Source organism: Agelaius phoeniceus, chromosome 3 (assembly GCF_051311805.1).
Source record: "Agelaius phoeniceus isolate bAgePho1 chromosome 3, bAgePho1.hap1, whole genome shotgun sequence".
Lineage (NCBI taxonomy): Eukaryota > Metazoa > Chordata > Aves > Passeriformes > Icteridae > Agelaius > Agelaius phoeniceus.
This window is the reverse complement of record NC_135267.1, coordinates 28,118,787-28,138,419: the sequence shown is the minus strand read 5'-3', so window position 1 is coordinate 28,138,419 and position 19,633 is coordinate 28,118,787. Positions and strand designations below refer to the sequence as shown.

General features: G+C 37.1%; 2 protein-coding genes across 3 annotated transcripts in view; one reads left to right on the top strand and one right to left on the bottom strand.

The window, feature by feature from the left end:
• Positions 1–9,718, bottom strand: part of ANGPT2 (angiopoietin 2) — a 41,868-nt gene extending 32,150 nt beyond the window's left edge. The window contains exon 1 of one of the 2 annotated variants that reach the window (XM_054629228.2): positions 9,039–9,718. In XM_054629228.2, coding sequence (XP_054485203.2) covers positions 9,039–9,323 — 285 coding nt within the window. In that variant the 5' untranslated portion in view covers positions 9,324–9,718. The remainder of the gene's footprint in view (positions 1–9,038) is intronic. The other variant, XM_054629227.2, reaches the window with a different exon arrangement.
• The window catches only part of MCPH1 (microcephalin 1), a 121,861-nt gene that overhangs the window by 76,978 nt on the left and 25,250 nt on the right, over positions 1–19,633 (top strand). The window lies entirely within an intron of this gene.

Genomic DNA, 19,633 nt, shown 5'->3' with positions numbered 1-19,633 from the left:
TAGGGTTTTTTAATTTACTATTACTTTACAGGCAAACATTATATCTGATAGAAAATCTGGCATCAGGATGACAGTTTAACATAAGTGAAAACACAGGGATAGTTAATATGGTCAAAGTTCAGGCCTCATGCAAGGAAGCTTAGGGGGTTTTTAAGTCGATTCCTTAGAAGCAGTAAAACACAAGATTTTTGTATTTTTTACTTATTCATTTAAGCTCTCTTTTGCCTACTTTATCTGTTTTTTTAAGTTGCACTGGAAACTAGTGTTTCATTTGAATAGTTGAATTACCCTGTTTGTAAAAAATCATTCTGAAAAGAAAAGCAAAAATAAGACAATTTTTTCATTAAGTCTTCACTGGGGAATTTTCTTGAGTAAGAAAACTGTCTGACTGGATAGGGTATCTGTTAATGCAAACTGAAGTACGGCAAGTGTGTTTTACATTACTACATGTATTTTAGTCTTGATATGCAGCTTTTTCGTGTTTGAATGTTAAGACTTTGCACAGCTGAGATTGTCAGTTTACAGCTGATACCCTGGAAAAATGAGGCTATTGCTTCTTGACTGAATGGCATATTCTCCTTAAGGTGCTGGTTTATATTTCATTCTGAAACTGTGAATTTGAACTAGTATCTTGCAGGTAGTTACACCTTGTTAATGGAAAATGGGGAAATTGTTTCATAGAACATAATGTAGTACATGGGAAAAGACCTAAAGCAAATATATAAAATGTCATAACATGATGTCTACAAGTTCTGTCAAGAAAGACAAAACTAAAATGATTTTTAGGGACCAGGGATCAAAATTAAACCTCTCAGCTTACTCAGGTACCTCTGTGTATGTCGGTACATCAGGTCACATGATGAGCAGAGCCCTGCGGCGCACAGATGTCACATCACGTGTGGGGAGCTGTATGGGGGCTATGGCTATTGCCCAGGAAATGTCCTTTCCACTTAGCTGGGAGTCTCCCCATTCCCACACCCTGACAGAATGGAACAAAGAGGCTTTTTCCTTCCAGGATCACGCACATCAGGTGCAGGCCTGAACCAAAAAGCAAGCATAGCGATGAAGCTGATACTGTGAGTGCAGGAGGTGAATGACTCTTAGTGCCTGCAGCGTGAGAATGAACAGGTCTGCAGAGCTGTTGTTTGGACAGGGCTTAAGACACTGCTCAGTCATTTTTATACTAGAGCTTTTCAGAAGATCCTACTATTTTAAATGGATACAAGTATTTTCTCCAAAGATGAGAACTTTTAGGTTTTCTCCCTGTCAAAAAGTTCTTTTAAATGGAGTGATAAAGATCAAACATTGCTCAGTGTGTTTTCCTGTAGTTTTGATAAACAGTTTATGCAAAAAACATACTAAAACTTTGCACAAATTATGGCAGTTGTGTGATTATGCTGTATCACACTAGAATGCTCTAATATGATAATTTTGATTTTATACTGAACTACTCTGGTCTCATCAATGCTTTAGTATAGATTTTGAAGTGCACATAGCTAGTTTCAATCTCTTGTTATTTATATTCCTAAAAGGTATTACACAGTCTAACACTTCAATGCCTATTAGAAGAATTTTAGTTGCTAATATTGAGAGAGCAGTAATGAATCAAGCAAGGCTTTTTTCCCCTTTCTGGAAATAATAAGCTCTCAGTTGTGTCACCACAACACACTGATTTTAATACCTGAGCAAAATCAATGATACAAATTTGATATGTTGTTCCCTAGAAAGTAAAGGAACTCTGTATAGTTGTGGGTTTTATTTTAAAACTCTATCATGGTGCTTGAGACCTGACTACAAGTACAAAAACTAAAAGATAATTTTTCCCTACATTATTAAAAGAGGTTTGAGCAAAGCTATGACATTTCATGCTGCATGGTTTTAACAAGAGATCTCCAGAGACAGCTGAATTGGAAAAAACATTGCTGTCATCTAAGAATTCTGAAGTATTTGCTTGTCTAGAGAGGAAAATGTTTCCTTACAGCTTCTGTGAATAGTGAATTCTGTGAAGAATACAAGATTCCCATGCATACTTTTGTTAACAGAGAGAGAAGTTAGCAGAAAGAGTGTTGCATATTCTATCAGCCTTCTCTTTTTAGCAGTAAGACCTTTTTATGACCTTAGTAGACTCCTGGAAGATTATTAGCTAAACTGATAAAGCTTCATATGGGCAGAATAAAGACAGCAGAAAAGTTCCTGTAGCTTCCTGCTCTCTCTTCAGACTAAGCCATAATGTGCTGGAAGCTGGAAAGAGAATAGATAGACATAATTTAATCATACAAATTGCAGGATACATTTGCTGAGCTTTATAAACAACATCTTAATTTTAGGGTTAACCTGTTCCACAAAGAGATAAAAACTAACAGGATTTTCAGTAATTACTTGGAACACAATAAGAATTTCTTTTGAAGAAGCTTTTAAGGATTTTTCTAGGCAGCTTAAGAACTGACTCAGGGAGTGTTTGCAGAACTATCTAGGTGTGGGATTCTTTTTTTTATACAAAACATAGATCTGGATATTACAACCTAAAGCATTCTTTAACATCTCCTCTGAGCCTGGTTTACTTGGAATAGACATCAGGTTCACCAAAAAGTATTTCTCTTTATTCTCTCTGAGAATAAGTAAGATTTAGTTTTCCTCTGCCCCATTGCCTAGAAATATGTCTGGTCAAGGAAATAAAATTATCACAGTATTTTTAACATACTGTGTGCATCAGGTTATTTGGTTTAATGCTGTGTAATGTGCCATATCTTTAAAGTATTTCCAGGTGTTTAATTACTCTGCTATACCTTTTTCTCCCCAAATGCTTTGGCTTTTTTAGTTATTGACGTTCATATTATTTTCCCACCTCTAGTTATATTTGGCTAGGCTGAGAAGTTCAAATAATTAAAAGGCAGATAAAATTGTCAGTGCATATTTCTGAAACTTCTTATTCAGTGCCATAGAAACTCTCCTTTTCTTGAAGCATCTAGTGATACTTATGGTCCACTGACACATTGTTTTCACTGCTATTACCAGTGAGATATTTCATAGGATGCATTTGGACTACCCGAATATTTCCTGTGCAAGACATCCTTGTTTCAGGTACATGTTTTTGGTTTTTTTCCCCCAAGAGCCATCTCTTCCCATTTTCCCTTATGGGGTCTGTACAAGTATCCTTAAGGCTCCCATTAGTATCCTAATATGCTAACTAGATGCAAGAACTATTTCTCTCTGAAGTACAACTTGAATCTCCAGTGCCAGGAACTTTGGGTTTTGTGTTTTGATTAGTTGGTTTTGTTGTGGTTTTTGTGTTTTGTTTTGGGTGTTTTTTTTAAGTAAGAGCTGTGACACACTGGAGCAGGCTACCTTGAGAAGTTGTGGATGCCCCATCCCTGGAAGTGTTCAAGGTTTGGCTGGATAGGTCTTTAAGCAACTTGATCTGAAAGATAGCCCTGCCCACAGCAGAGGGGTTGGAACTAGATGATCTCTGAAGATCCCTTCCAAACCAAACCTGTCAGTGATTCTGTGATTCTTTCAGGATGTGGCAATAGGAAGACACCAAAGTCTTATGGAAAAGCCATCAATCCTGATTTGACTCTTGTACTCAAGCTGCTTTCTAACAAGTGGGAAGTATAATGTTTATCTATATATTAATATAATATTTGCAGTCTAGTCCACAGTCGTACCTTCTACCTATTGTCTCTGAATTTTCAGGCCTACAAACTTCAGTGCTAAAGTAGTAGGTTAGGATGAGACCCATGCAGCATGCTGGCTTTTATAAGTTCTTCAGCAGTGCTGACAAATCTGCCTCATCAAGGGGGATTTCTTTTAAGTTTTCCATTCATCCATTTGTCTCCTTGAAGCTGAAGAGGCTGATTGAACTTACTCTAGGAGGCTAATTAATATAGACTGAGGCACCTGATGAAACCCTGGGTTTGCAAAGTTCCAAAGATCCAAGAGTGGCCCCTCTCTGTTGTAGGCACTAATGCAAGATGTAAGACTGTGTCTTCTAAACCAGTTGGCAATATTTTGCCTGTCTAGACCTATAACAATAGTAACAGTGGGGAAGACCATCTTGCTTTGCCCTTTCAGCCAAAGCTGTGTAGAAGGCCATGAAATAACAGGTGCAGCAGGAGGTTCTTCCATTAAAGTATGTAAAAAGTTATTAAAGAAATAATGACTAACTAAGCTGCTTAGTATTGTAAATCAAAGAATTTGGTACATTTTCAAAAGCAAATACTGTAGTATGTAAAGGACAGTATTAAACAGTCACTAAAGGTACTAATTGTCATATTTTGAAGGTTAGAAGTGGGTCCAACCCATTTCTGTGGGCTTCAGAATAATTTCCATTCTAAGCAATACATACATGATAGCTTAGGAGTCAAGCACATTTTACTGTTTCACTCGGTAAATTTGAGGTGAGATGCAAGTTGTTCAATCTTTTCATAATTAACAAGAAAAAAGGAGCAGTAACAAAAATTGTCCGTAAAAGAAACACCATCCTCAACTTCAGTCTCTCTGACAAAGTATCAAAGATGTGTTAAAGGTAATGCTGTTAAATTTTATATATTAAGTGGGTATGCAAATAAAAAGAACTGGAAATTGGCAATTCAGGAGTCTTCAAGCTCATTTCCTATAAGTACACTTAGAGAAAGAAAGAAAGAAAGAAAGAAAGAAAAGAAAACAAGAAAAAAAAAAAGGAAATTAAACGCTTGCTGTCAATAACTGATGGAGAAAATCTCCCATTTTGCTGTTTGGACCAGTCAGAGATGACAAGCTTATTGTCATGTTAATAACAAACAAAGCACAGAAAAATATATCTTGAATGCTAGCAAGAGACTGGTTTTGTAAGCCTCTCTTTATCCCATTTTTTACTGATAACATCTTGGGGGTGAATTCTCTATTTCAATTTTGTCTTGTAAATCTGTACAAGAAAATCTCATTTTCTTTGTTGATTTTGTACAATTTCAGACCTGCGGCACCCATTTGGTATTGGCAGAATGTTGTAGATATGGTTCCTGTAACAGTTTTTAAACACATGCAATAGCGTCATTTCAAATCCTTTCACTGAAATTTACCTACAGGAAGTACAACAATAAACTGCATAATTATATCATCCAGAGTAGCATGGAAACTTTATCTGGTAACATACTAGTCTGAAAGTAAGAAAGTATTTTCTTTAGAGTCCTACCAGTTTTCGTTGATAGACAGAACCAAGCACTTCTCACAATAAGTAAAAACAGATGCATTACTTAAGAAAGGAATGTAGGATTCAGAGTCAAAATCATTTCTTGAGTACTTCAAAGTCCAACTCTGTTCAATATATTTGTCCTTATTCATTGTGTGCAGATAGTTTTGAATGGCAGCATGTCAAAGTATCTTTTTGTATTAGACAAATGGCATTCAGTACAGAAATAATTATAACCTTCCAGGGTATCAAGACAAGGGGAAATGAATCTTAGTTAAGTGTATTCAAAGACACTGCATTTCTATCAGCAGTGCATCCCCCTCCTAGTCTGCTGGGATGGTTCAGGATGAAGCTCTGGTAATGGGTTTAAATGTTGACTCCTGACACAGATTTTTATTTGCTAGTCTTTTGATCTGCTGATAAACTACAAATAAATTACCTGTATTCCACATGATGTCATCAATTCCATCATACATTGTTTTCAGCTGTTTGTAACAGAAAAGACTAAGAAAATATGACCTGTTTCTTTTACATTATTGCTGTGGACAGTCATATCTCCTGAGTCATAGAATCCAGTCAATATATTAAGAAGCAAATTCAAGTCAGCATTCAGTTATTTCAGTGTCTTAATATCTGAAAAAATGCGGTTCCTTGAGGACAAGTGCTGTGATCCAAATGGTAAAGCTGCCATTTATTCACATAGAAATAGTTAAATTGTTGAACCTAAGGGTTTGCCTGTCTTTTAGGAATATCTGAAAACCTGGTGTTGTATATTGAAAGTTCCAAAGTATAATAGCCAACATTTATGTTTATGTTTAAAATTTCCAGTCTTGTATCTCACTTGCATACCAGCCTGCTATCGTCTCTAGTTAATTAAAAATTTTATTATTGAGAGCCTTATGCTCTCTGCTCACACACACATTAGAAAAAAATCTTACACTTCAGTATACAAATTGATCCCAAGATAGGAAAAGTCAAAGAGGAAAGTTCATTTTAGGTATATTGCAGCACAGCTGATCTAGCATTTTGGCCTTTGCTTCGAAGTATCACTTACTGGCTTACTGCTAAAGCATGGATTAGGTGGAATAGGGGTTTGTTCTAGCTTGTCATCTGAATGCTTAAACATAATCTGCTTTTTAAAAGACATTCTCCAGTTTTATGTATGGCACATACAGTAGTGGCATAATGCATTATTAAAGTTCAGATTGAAAAAAGATGTGTTTTCATGAAGAAGCAATTTGTAGTGATTGTAGAAAAAAAATCTTTTGCTTCCTATGCAGGAGCAGATCAGAAAAGAACCTAGACATATCTAACTCATTTTCTTCCCATTGTGTTTGTCCATTAAGCAGATGAAGCACACACTTCCCATGCTGTTCCATTCATACAGCCCAGTGTTCATTCAGAAACAGAACGTTTCCTTTAGTTGATGGATTAAAGGCAGGAGAGGGGGAGGTGTGTAAAAATGTTTGGGGATGTGCAATATTTCAGGAACAACATTTAAAGGTTAATTCACACTAGAAGTTTGTAATGTATATTTTACACAACTTCAAAACAAAACCGGTTCTGCCTCTTAAATGAACAAAAATAACTTTTAAAGAGAAAGACCCAGTGAAGGTTTTTGTGCAATTGCTGAGAAGCTAAATGTCAGGTTATCTTTAAAAGCAATCTTTTATTACACTTTCAATACACTAAAAAAAAAAAAAAAGCAAATACAACTTTTTCACCCCATCTTGACTGACCTTGCACTACATTTTGGGAGGTTGAAATATGAACCTAAGAATGTGTATTAGTGACCTTAAAAAAACAGCAAGTAAACTCTGTAAGCAACTTTAAAGGTTATTGTTTGCTTTTTATCTTCACTTGCAGACCAGGTGTCTCTAGCAAAGTAAATCTGAGGAAAAGCTACTTTTTGTTGGAGGCTCTTTGTGAACAAAACAGATGACATAGAGAGCAGGTGTTAAAATAGTGAAAAAGGCAAACAGTAGATATTTTACAGGATGTTTAGCTGTGGAAGAGCTAGGAAAAAAACAACAGGCTGTTCTAAAGCATCTTATTTAGAAGCCTTTGCTCAAATACAAGAAACATTTCTCTGTCTTGTAAATCAGAATCTATCTTTTGATCCCCCAAAGAATGGGTTAGAGATACTTATCCTATTCCCCTTGGCACTGAGTTCCCAGGGGCTGACAGGAAAAAGCATAGTTTTTACTAAATAAGGATGCTTACTGGTTTCTGTTTACCTGATGCCACTTATGATACTGTGTTTGTCTACTTAAGTGACATTTAAGACTGAAGTGCTGTGTGATTTACTATTTATGTTAGGAAATTGCTTAGCAGCTGGGTAGTTTAGACTGTTCTCCTTTGTGTGCTTTTCATCCTGCATCGCACATCTGTTAATTGTGGCATTAGCATTACAACAGTGAGCATTGTAAATTAATAAGTAGAAAGGTAAGTACGTGGAGGAAAGTAAGTTTAAGTTTGCCTGTTAACAAAAAAAATCCAAAAACTACTGAACTGACATGATTTGTGTCTCTAAATTAAGCGTCCTAAACCTATAAAGAGAGATTTAGAATTCCACACTGGAGCCTTCGAGTGTATGCATTTTGGATTTAATCTTCAAGGCTCATTTCCAGGTTGATGAAAACCCTCTGCTGTTTGTTTTGGAATGGGAAGTTTAACACTAACAAATTCGCCAGCAGGTTTCACTGGTTCTATCACAGGAGTTCTGTAACTTTGTAACTGATGAGAGGAGTGAGTCCTAATGCAAAATTATTTTGTAACTATGTATGAAATGGCTATTCTTTGTAAAAAACTGAATTCTCTCTATTTGCAACACAGATTTTTTTTCGCTATGAAGAAACTATTATGGCATCACTGGAACACTTATTTGGAAATACAGTGCCAAGTCCTTAAAATATTTATTGCTTAGAAGATAGGCATGTTGGTACAAAACATAAAGGCTCATAAATTTACTATGCAATTAGACTATACTATAACACCTTCCCAGGTAGTAGTGAAATAAAGGTTTTTAAAATCAAAATCTGTTGAACTGCATAGCATTTTGAATCAAATTAATTTCTGTAAACATGTGAAATAGTGATCAGGTTTGTTGTCCAGTAATAATAAAAATATAGGCTGCAATTTTTTCCCCCTGCTCTTTCTGGTACAAATGTTGCCACTTTGGCAATAAACATGTCAATTTTCCCTTAGATCCAATTGTATTGCATTAAGGGAAGATCTGTGGTATCTGTAACACCTTTTCCAGACTATTTTTCCCTTGAATCTTGTACATTTCACTGAAAATGTTACAGGATGCAAAGGATAACCAGTAAAGAATTTTCTTGAAATTCTATCACTTTACAAGGCTGATTTCACTGCAAGTCTGACTTGCAGCCTTTGCTGGAACTACAGTTCTTTATCAGTGGGATTTAATAGGTTAATTTCTTCATTCAAGTTTTGAAATCACATTTCAGATAACATTTTTCAGGCATGCCTCAGATAAAGGTATGTTCTATATTCTTTAAATAGATCTAAAATAGCCCTTGCCAGTTAATTATAAATTAGTAGCTGCTTCTCTCATGTCAGAAACTTCAGACATGCCCACAATCCATCTGTGTATGTAATTTGTCCAAGCAACTCAAATGTAATGACAAACTTTAAGGCACAGTCTCGGCACAACTGTGCAGTTCACTCTTCCTTGCCAGTTAATACTATGTTCCCAGACTTCAAAACAACATTTTGATTGAAAGGTAATTCAGAAATTTAGCCTAGACAATGCACTCTGTGAATTTAGGCACAGTTCAAGAAAAAAGAAATCACACTGAAAGAGATAACAGGATGTTAGATTTTGGGGATAGAAATTATATGACCCTACCTTCATGAGCCACTGAGTGTTGTTTTCCATGATGTTCTCAAGTAGCTGCAGTCTTTGAACTGAATCATCATAGTCCAGAGGTGCATCCCTTTGCACCGCGTTGGACACGTACGGAGTGGAGGAGCGGCAGTTGTCCGCCTCGGGCAGGAGGAAGGTGTAGCTGCACGACCCGTGCTGAACCTGGTACTGCTTCTTGCCTATCGTCTCCATGCTCTTACTGAAGGAGTTGTATCCTGAAGCTAAGATTATGCCGCAGCCCAAAAAGAAGCAGGCGGCCAGCTGCATTTTAATCCCTGCGGTAGCTCGGCGGACCTAGAGAGCCTGGATGCGCTGGCCAGAGCCCGGCCCTAGCTAACCTGCGACGCAGCCGAGCGCTCCGCTGCCATGTGCCGTCAGGCGAGGGCTGGCCTTGCCTGCCTGCCCCGGGCGGGCCGGGGAGGTGCGGCCGCTCCCGCCGTGCCCGCAGCTGTCAGGCGCGGGAAGCAGCTGCGGCCGCCCCGCCTGGCCCGCTGCCTTCCTGCGCCGCTCCCCGCCGAGCCCCGCGCCTGGCCAGCCCCGGCACTCGCTCCCCTGCCCTTATAGCCGGAGTGGGTAAGAGCCGGCACACGTGTGGAGCGGAGCCGCTCCTCCCTCCCGGGCTCGCCGGGGCCGGGGGGCAGCGCACAGCGGCTGGCGGGAGCGGGGCGGCGAGAGGAAACCCCAGGGAGGAGCCGGCAGCGGCAGGACCCCTGCGAATTCCTGCAGCACGGCTCTAATTAAGAGTTTCCTAGACAGAGCAATCAGTTCCGATAGCCTCCAACTATGCTAGTAAATTATTTGTGATGGTAATCATTTTTTAGCTCTTTACCCTCGACCACCCCCACTAAGCACACACACAGACACACACAGACACACACACATGCATATATATACGTACGTATGTCCCTGGGCTTGTTTGTTCTGAATTTATTTTCTTTAAAATGTGCTGAACCAAGATGTAATTTAGATGGTGTACAATGCATTGTGGAATTACGGAGAAAGACACTGTCCCATGCATATAAAAGCAGGCTTGGGTACATCCTTGCAAAGAGAACATGAGGGGCAGTAATTAGAGGTTTTCAGTTTAACATAGAATTTGTATTTTGCTGAATCTCTGAGATGAACACTCATTTTTAGGCACGTCTTTCAAGAGTTAAGGGTTTGCAAGCTTTTTATTTATTATTTTAAAGGCACTTTTTTTTTTTTTCTTTATGTCATGGCTAACTTTGAAAGTGCTAATGTTAATAAAAGAGTTAGAAATCACAACCTAGCTGGGACTGGAAGAGGAAGAACCATCCAGAGGCAGTGGCAGTAAGGGATAGCTCAGGAAGTGGCATGGCTAAATAGGAATTACCCGGTTAGCTCTCCCTAGCCCAATTCTGTGCCCTTGGGAGTGGGAAATACCCATAAAAGGGGAGAGAAGTTCTAATAAAGTCTTTGAAATTTATATGTAAGAGTAAAAAGGACTACTTCCCAACTCCCATGGTCTCTGCAATGATCAGTCATTTTGAAAAAGTGGAAAATTACTAGCATTACCAGACTCTGGGAAGGAAAGAGTCCATTCCAGTGAAATTTTGGAAAAGTTTGCCTCTCTGTAAGGAGAAATTGTCTTCTTGAGACCAGCATGATAGGATACTGACTCCTGAAGACAAACTGCCTGAGATTTTGGCTAGGTCTGGATCTGGAAACTATAGATTTTTCTTAATTAAAACAAACAAAGGGAATGCCTTGCTAGTCAAACTAACATGAATCGCTGACCAAAGTTTCTCATATTCAAGGAAAGTCCCAGCATGTCTCAGGATCTCTTAAGACAGACTCTTACATAACTTGCTTTATCTCATATAGTGAATTAACATGGCTTTACTCATGGAAGTTGTGTTCAGGGGTTGTCAAAAGGAGTTGCAGCAGCTAAAATTCATGTCTTAGATTGTTGGAAACTGCTGATATTTCTTTACATAGTTACCTCTGGAAAGGAAAATCTCTAGAATTTAATTCTGGTGAATTCCAGAAAGATTCTGATTATATTTGGACTGTAATGAGTGAAACCAATTTGCTGAATTTTTTCCCGTGGTGTATTCATATGCCACTGTTCATCTTTCTAACCAGAGGAAACAAAGGGATATGTTTGGAATGGTCAAGATTATTTGCAACAAAATTTATGTATTTGGAGGGTTTGGTATATGAAATATGCATTCTCCATCCCTTCAATTTTGTCTTGCAATACCCGAGCAGATAATGTGACAGCTACTTGCACTGATAACAAAGTTTCAAACTTGTTGTATACTGATTTCTAATTTTCAATTAATTGAAGTCTTTGAAAGAATGTTTAATTCCATGTAAATAACAGTCTTTGCAAGATACTTGACCAACCTACTATTATGCAAAAGACAGAAAATAGCATTAGAGTAACGCACTACACTGTGTGAAGCATTTCTATCTAAGCAGACATTCCAATTCAGTATTTTCTTTTATTTGGGTACTTTAATTAATTTGCTAATTTAAATGAGAATTTCCTATTGCAACTTGTCCTTAAGTTGGTCTGTTCCCTGTTTTCCTTGCACAGCTAGCCCAAAAAAATTAGGGGCCATATCATACTAGTCATCCTTCCTTTCACCACCTTGTGTGTATAGTTAATAGAGTAGTGCTAAAAATCCAATTGCTCCAGCCCTGGGACTATCTGTCTCTTAATGAGGAAGAATTGGAGGATAATCTTTATTTTTCTGATTATATTTTCATAGATTTTTAAAATTCTTTAGTTACATATTAAATGAAAATATGAGACGGAGCAGTGTAGTATTTTAGGAGTGTGCTTTTTAATTATTAGAAGTCTACTCAAGGGACTGAACACATATAAAAGACAAGATGTAAAGGAGAATCTGCTGAGAGTTCATTGGACAGGATCTCATGAGAGGCTTGATTAAATCAGTTGGTTTTGAATGGCTATAAAGCTTGCCATCTGTATGCCACCCTAATGAATCACAGCACCATTGTAATCTGGCAGCTCAGATTTGCCGAGTTTTGGAGGAGAGATGAGTGTCTCTAAAGGTTTGAACTGGAGTCTGTTTTCCTTTATGAAAAGCCAAAGCATAACCCTGGGAGGCCCTTGTGCTGTAATGAGGCCAGGAGCCAAACTGAATTTGGAGACTGCCTAGGAAACCTTGCTGTATCTTGGGCCTCCACTAGGGAGAACTGTGGTTGTAGGAATACTGGAAAGAGAAACAAGTTCACCTTTTACTGTGTTTTAAGCTGGGCTTGGTTTTTGTGTCTTGGTTTTTTGCCGTTGTGAATGAATGAATGAGTAAATGGCCAGTTTCTAGTTGCTATGGCAGCTGTCTGCAGTTTGGGGAAAAGATAAGGAAAGCACAGGTATTATTCTGAGAAGTGACAACAAACTCCTAATGGAAGACACTCACCAGCACAGCAGGCACCACCACTTAGCTTCTACTCACTGTGCTTCTCATCTAGGTCTTGGAGTAACACCCTGAGGTGCACCATAGTAAAATTTTCCCCAAGCTTTCATTGATAATCCCAGGCTGTCAGGGCAGTAACTGAAATACACCCCCCCAAACACACGTAACCAAGAGAGAGTTTTGCTGTTTCCCCATCTGGGTCCAATGGACTCATATTGCTTTAATGAGGTGCTCTCTCCCACTGTCCAGGAAAGTTAGTGATTGTTCACCTTGCCAACGAAATAAATACACATCCCTTTAACCCTTCGCTGCAGCTTAGTGCCGTATTTGGTGCATCTTTTGGAGCAGTAGATTGTGATCCTTCACCCTTTCTATCCTTTTGGGAGCAGCTTTCCCAGCTGTGGAGGAGGAAGTGGTCTTCTCTGCCTCTCCAGAGAGTCAAAGCCAGTCAGAGTTCAGGGGAAAAGAAAGTAGTAACAGCTAAATTTAGAAAACTGGTGTGAAAAGTAAGGCAAGTTAAATCCATTCTTGTCCTTGAAATCTGAGGAAGAGGAAGGAAGATGCCTGCATACAGCCTTTTTACTGAGCCTTAGAGGCATTTTAACAAGTCTGCTTGAAAGGGAGGACTTATTCTGAAAACTGAATGACTAAGATCTGTCCCCTGCCAGTTATGAGAATGACCATTTCTTTGTTAGACATGTTGAAGTAGAGAGGAATTTAAATAATTTGGCATGGAGTCTTATAAATGTCAGAAACTGAGTAAAAAGTTATAATTCAGGCTAGTCACATCCTCTCAGTATTTCTTTCATGTTTGTTGTTCTCTTCATCTTTCATTTCTGCCGTCAATATGGAGTGTTGTATTTACATTCATGATACATTTTTCCTGTAAACTAAAATACAGCTTTCAGCCTGTGAGTTCCTGCTTTCTTTAGAGCTGAGTGTATATAGTATATGCCATAAAATACCAAATAGTGGATTGACATATTTAAAGTACAAATTAGATTTTTCCGTTTTTAGAAAGAAGATACCCACTCTACAGAACTCACCTTATAAGCAGAGCTGAAATGTGTATTTTGTCAAAACTAAACATTTAGAACATTTTGCCAGATGTGTGCAGGCAATTTCCTTTCCTGGGAAACAGTAAATTCCCTTACTCAGCCAGTTGTGGGTTTCTTCCATGCAGCAGATGAGTAGGCTGCTCTGAGAGAGATGCCTGAATTCTGCTAACATTATCTTTCCAACTACCATTTTTCCTTACAGCTGCACAGCTTCTGTTTGACAGGCAGATACAGAGATCTTGTGAGATCTCTGATAGAAAAGGAAGCATATAAACTTAAGAAATATAAGAAATGTTTAGTTTTTATAAGAAAGCTTTAGTCTGCTATCTGCAAACTTTGCCACTTTAAAACTTTCAACCTTAAAACTTTCTGCTGATGTTGATTTGGTAGATAAGTTTTCATTTCAGCAGTTTACTCATTTTAGGAAGGGAAAACTACGTCATAAAATATGTGCAAACTAAAGGCAAAATCATGTAAAGGAGTAGGTTTTGGTGCTTCATTCTTACAGGGATATTTGATCTACGTATGTAAATGCAAATGCTGAAAGGTAATTTCAAAATCAAATCTGAGATGAAAAATCATCTGAAACATGAAATAAATTAATAAAGTATTTTATATATTCCTGGTATTTACATTCCTCACATTTTGACACTCAATGTTAAGTTCCCACCTTTGGGTCCTGGTACTTTAATATTAATTTATGATAGTTCCATTTGCTGTCTTCAAAATATTTTCCTTCACTGTAAGTAGTTTAGCATTTTTCTCAGGAACAAATGTCAACAAGGACAAGACTCATGAACTTGTAACTTATAAAACAGGGAGCAGGATCTAGGACCCTATTGGATTTTTAGGCTGCTGAAAATCTTGTCTGTTTTTAGATCTTACACTCTGTTTCAGAGTGATAGATTATGTTTTCCTATCAGCCAAACAATTTCTTTTCATCCAGAACCATAGTTCAGATTTTTAGCACTTTAAAATTCATGATAATATCTTAACAATCATTCCTACTTTCCCCACCATTTGCTCATTTTTATTCCATCTGAGCTTCTGCACCAGTCTCTCATGACTTCTTGAATAAAGTCTCAGGATTCCACTCACTTTCTCAGCTGCAGTTTATTTCTAATCACTCAGAACATCTGGTGTAACATCTTGTGAATTCATAATCAACTTTATGTTCCATCTCTGACGTTCCATCACGTCTCCTTTGAGTGCCCTTCCTTACAAGGGAGGGCATTTGCCCAATAGTTCTCATATTGTACTTCTGCTGAAGGGACAAGAGGTCAATAATCTGATCCACTGAAAATTTCAGTTACCACTCTGGCTTGGTGACTCAGTCTGTTTTTTCCCATCTTGCCTTGTGACATCCAATCCATCATTTCAGTACACAGTATTTTTCCTAGATGTCACAGCACCAGTGGAAGCATAATGCAGCCAAATCCAGACTGTGTATTCCCTTGGAAATTCTTCCATTCTCCCTATTTCTCTTTAACAATTGACACTGCCACCATCCTTCAATGCTTTTAAATCTATAATCTGCCCGTTATGTTTCCTTTATGTCTCTGATATTTTATTCTCTCCCTTTCTTGATGCTATGCTTTCATTAATGTGTCTAAAACCCCTATCTTGGTCCTTATCATCAGCATAATGAATTTTGTAGCATAAACTCTCTGGCTCCTCCATAGTATTTGAAACATAAGTTGCTTATGAAGCTTATTATATTAGTTCTGCCTCAGTAAATCATGTTCAACTTTGCTGTCATAAGTATAGATGGTTAGACATCCATCAGAGCTTCACACAAGTAGATTATATATTTAATTGCTTTGAATTTGGAATATCTAAATTTGGCTCCTCTCCTACCAATATGACAACTTTGTTGCTTTCTTTGTAGCCACTGGCTGGATTGGCTTTCCTGGACTGTCTTGGGTTAAACGTGGGATATCTTTTCTCAGATAATCAGATATTTAATTTGATCATATTTCCAAATTACAGACTAATTTTGGTGTCCCACTTTTTTTATAGTAACACTGTATTAACATTAAAAGGCATTATCTATATAGGCATAATTATATCTGTATATATATATGTTCTTAGTATGTTGTTGATGCCACTGTACCTAAAATATAATTGGTCATTTTAATTTAGCTTGGGACTTCATGATATCACATCCTGAGTAATAACAATAACATGAATTAATGTTTTTTTTTAATTCCTGTCATTATCACATCCACACATCTTATTAAATACAAAATGTTTCTTAATTTCTGCTGCTTCATTACTTTTATAGTGATTTCCTTTTTCAGTCCAAATTTTTAAGTGATATCTAAAATGGAATTCACAAGTATCTACGAACTCTAGTCTACACAAATAATGTAGGCACATATCTAAGACTCTTACTGTGCATTAATGAAGTTCCTGTTTGTAGGACAGATGGTAGTGTCTTTCACTGTGAGCATTTTCTAATAATGAATGTTATTTTAATCTTTGAAAGATGAGTCATCCACATACAGAAGTAGGAAGTGAGTCCCAGGATTATGAAGAATAGTTGCTACATGTCCTTCCTCCTTAACATTTTTATATAGTTTGACTGTAGTGCACAAAGGCTGTGCTTATTCTCTTCACATATTCTCTATGTGATGACAACAAACTTCAGCTGGTAGCAAGTGTAATTACATCTTAAACTCAAATAGCATGGGTTCAAAACTAACATGGAAATTGCAGCTAATGTTATGGATCTTACAATTTCACTGCTGAATATCTGACAGTGTTAAGTGCCGTGCCCTCACTCTCATACTGGGGAAAGCAAAATAAAGCACTTGTTTAAACAAGTTATCATTGGTTGAAACTGAATGAAATAACTTGTGTGCTAATGTGTAGTAAAGCCTTTAAAACCTGTTTTGAAAAATTATTCCCATAGCACTTGTGTATTTACTCTTTACTGTTGAATTATAAGTTAAAAATTTAACAGATGTCCTTACTCTCCATGCTTATATACTGCTTCTGTGCTTTAAAAAATGTCTTTTAAATTGGTTTTGTGCATTTGGACAATTTAAACCTAAAATCTTTATGTAAGGTTTTGACTTTTGTTATGTTATATGAATGCTGTACTATATTGATGTGAAAAGGCAGCAGACTCTGAAAGAATCCAGAAGGCGTTTGGAAAATGAGAAGTCTGTCTTACTGACATCCTAAAGAAAAATGCATACGCTGTTTGTTTAAAGGAATGTATTTTTAAAAGTCTAAGCAGCTGACAGTAAGATAGCCTTACAAATCACCCCAGTGCCTGTGATTTAAATCCTTCCTCTTGTAAGCAGTCAGTCAGGTTAGCGGAAGGTTCTCTCATCTGGTAATAGCACACTTATTTCATAATGACAGCATGTCACACTTCCCAAGAGCATGTTCAAGTTAAGATCTGAATTCAAAGATAAACTGGTGTCAAAGAGGGAATGAAAAGGAAGTGAAAAACTGTGTAAGAGGAATAAACAACACTTTCAGAGAGGGAGAGGACATTTACGGCAACAGTAAGGTACCTAGTTCCTGACATCTGTTTCCCTCAAGAAAAAAATACAGTACATGCACTAACCTTTTTATGAAGAGTGCAAGAAAAATATTTGCAGTGTGTTTTCATATATTCATATTTGTTGAACTGTATTATGGATGTCTAATTTGAAGTGGACAGAGCAACTGCAGACTATTTTTGCACTCCATAAAGATAAATATTTTCTTTTTTTCAGTACTAATAAACATAGTTCAGTAATAGCTCTCAAAAACATTGCCCACCCTCTTGCTGATTCTGCCACAAAAGCTGGGCATTCTTTTTATTGTTGGTTTTACTGCTGTACAAGCAAAGGAAGGAATTAAAATGGAGTTTTTTCTCCCTGGTTAGGGAGGCATCAGAAGCCATGATGGGACAGCACAAAGATTATCTGCATACAGATACCAAGATTAGGGCTTCTGTGAGTTTGGACTCCTTGCTTCTGTACAACTTATTGCTCTGTAAATATTAATGGAAGTACCTCACTGCCTGAGTAATATTGTGTTCTTTATCTCTCCAAATACATCCTTTGCTGGAAAGATAATCCCCCATCTCCAGTGAAATATGTAGACAAGACCAAGTCTCTTATAAGTATCCTATCATTAAAGTGGTATATTTTCTTCCCAACGCAAACCAAAGAGAAAGTCCTTTTACTGGACTTTTATCTAAAGCTGTATTATTACTTGAGTAATTTCCCTCCACAGAAAATTCAAATCTTTAAAAATCTTTAATCTGTCTCACTAGAAATATATGTACAGGAAATTTGGAGATGACATTGGTGATGTCTATATTGTTTGAATATGCATCCACATTCAGGCTACAGCCAAAGTAACTTTTATTTAAAAATCAAATAGTTCAATCTTAGCTTATTAGCTGGAGGCTAAGCTTGATTATAGAACATCTTGCTTGTATTTTTATGCTCTGACGTGATTTTTATGTCAATATTTTTGGTCAAATCTGTGATCAAATTCTATTATAAATAACTAATAAGGCTTCATTTTTGGTTTTAAATTATACATTCTGATTTGTTACTGCTTCAGCATTGTGGCCTGAGCCCTAATAGCAATGTCCAGTGAATAGCATTTGTCTTGAACATAAATAACTTTATTTCTAGTTCATCAAATTAGTGATCAGCTGATGTTCTTCTACTAATTTCTGCTTTTCTTTGCCTGCACACTCACTTGAGTATCATTTTTAGGAAGCAAAATCATTCAAATATTTACTAGATGATGTCCTGAAATGATGTCTCCTAAATCAGCCAGCTTAGAATATTTTCTTTTTGCATTAATGAAGATTGTACCTTGTGTAGGGTGTTAAGGTGCCCTTCTTTGATTAACTGCATATACCAGGTCAACCAAGATTTACTTGTGGAGTCAGAGAAATTTCTCTCTGTTGATCACAAGGAGACTCTTGGGTAACAAGTTCAGATGGCAGCACCAGAAGTTAGGTGAAATGAATGTCATGAAACTTCTGGAAATAAGTGATGGTTATTCAAGATTTCGTATGTGTTTCATTGTCTCATCTTAAAGTGCTGTTGTTAGTATATTTTCAGCATTTTTTATTTTATTACAGTTATCTGACTATTGTATCCAAACTGTGTTGTTTTGCTGCTCTTCTCTTTAAGTAATGGATTCACTTGGACTGTGAATTGATTAAAAAAACCAGGTCAGTAAGAAATTGGCTCTAAATAGATTGATCACCCTGGAAACATAATTCTTTTACACTGTAGGCACATTTTGCAAGGCTAAGAGCACTATACCTTAGGTAAATGTCTGTTGAAATGTTTAAGCAGGGACTGTTCTGGACCCCCAGTGCAGCCCATGGTGAGGAAAGATGGACTAGCTATGGATTGAGTTTTCAGCCAGCTGGGAAGTATTCCAGGCAGGACTACAGCAGGCAGGGAAACTGTAGGGAGTCATGGCCTAAAATTTGTTTTAATTTCATACAGAGTATAAAGATATATCTTCTGAAGCTAAGATCTATGAGACTGTAGAAAAGCCTCTCATGAGAAGCAATGGAATCCCTGTTGTATAAGTAATACAGATGGCAAAACACTGAAAAATGTAAAGGAAAATCCCATGCTGGCAGCAGTATGAATTAAGTGATTTAATAAGCTTTTTCATCTCTTCATTTCTCTCATCAAACCTCATCACTTTGATGAAAGAAAGAAAAATGTTTATCTTGGACCTCCATGTGAAAAGTGCTTTTAGGAAAAAATATCCCTCTTCAGATGATAAAACTATAATTAATATAGTTGATATAATTCTTGCATTTTCTCACAGACATTAAATTAAACCTATCAGGCACAAGCTAATATTAATGCCTGCAAACTGTTAAGCACAATTATTCCAATATAAGCAAGCAGTGGGTTTAATATTGGAAATTGTTATGGTTTCAGATTTCTTTACAATATTGGGACAACTTAATTTTATATTATTAATTCCATCAATGACATGCAAAAGAACATAGTTATTCCAGTTGCTAAAAGCATGAGAGTGAGACAGTGCTTCATAGACTGTTATTGCCCACACAAAAACCTTCTTGGCTGAGAAGTTTGCAACCAGAAAAATTATTCTC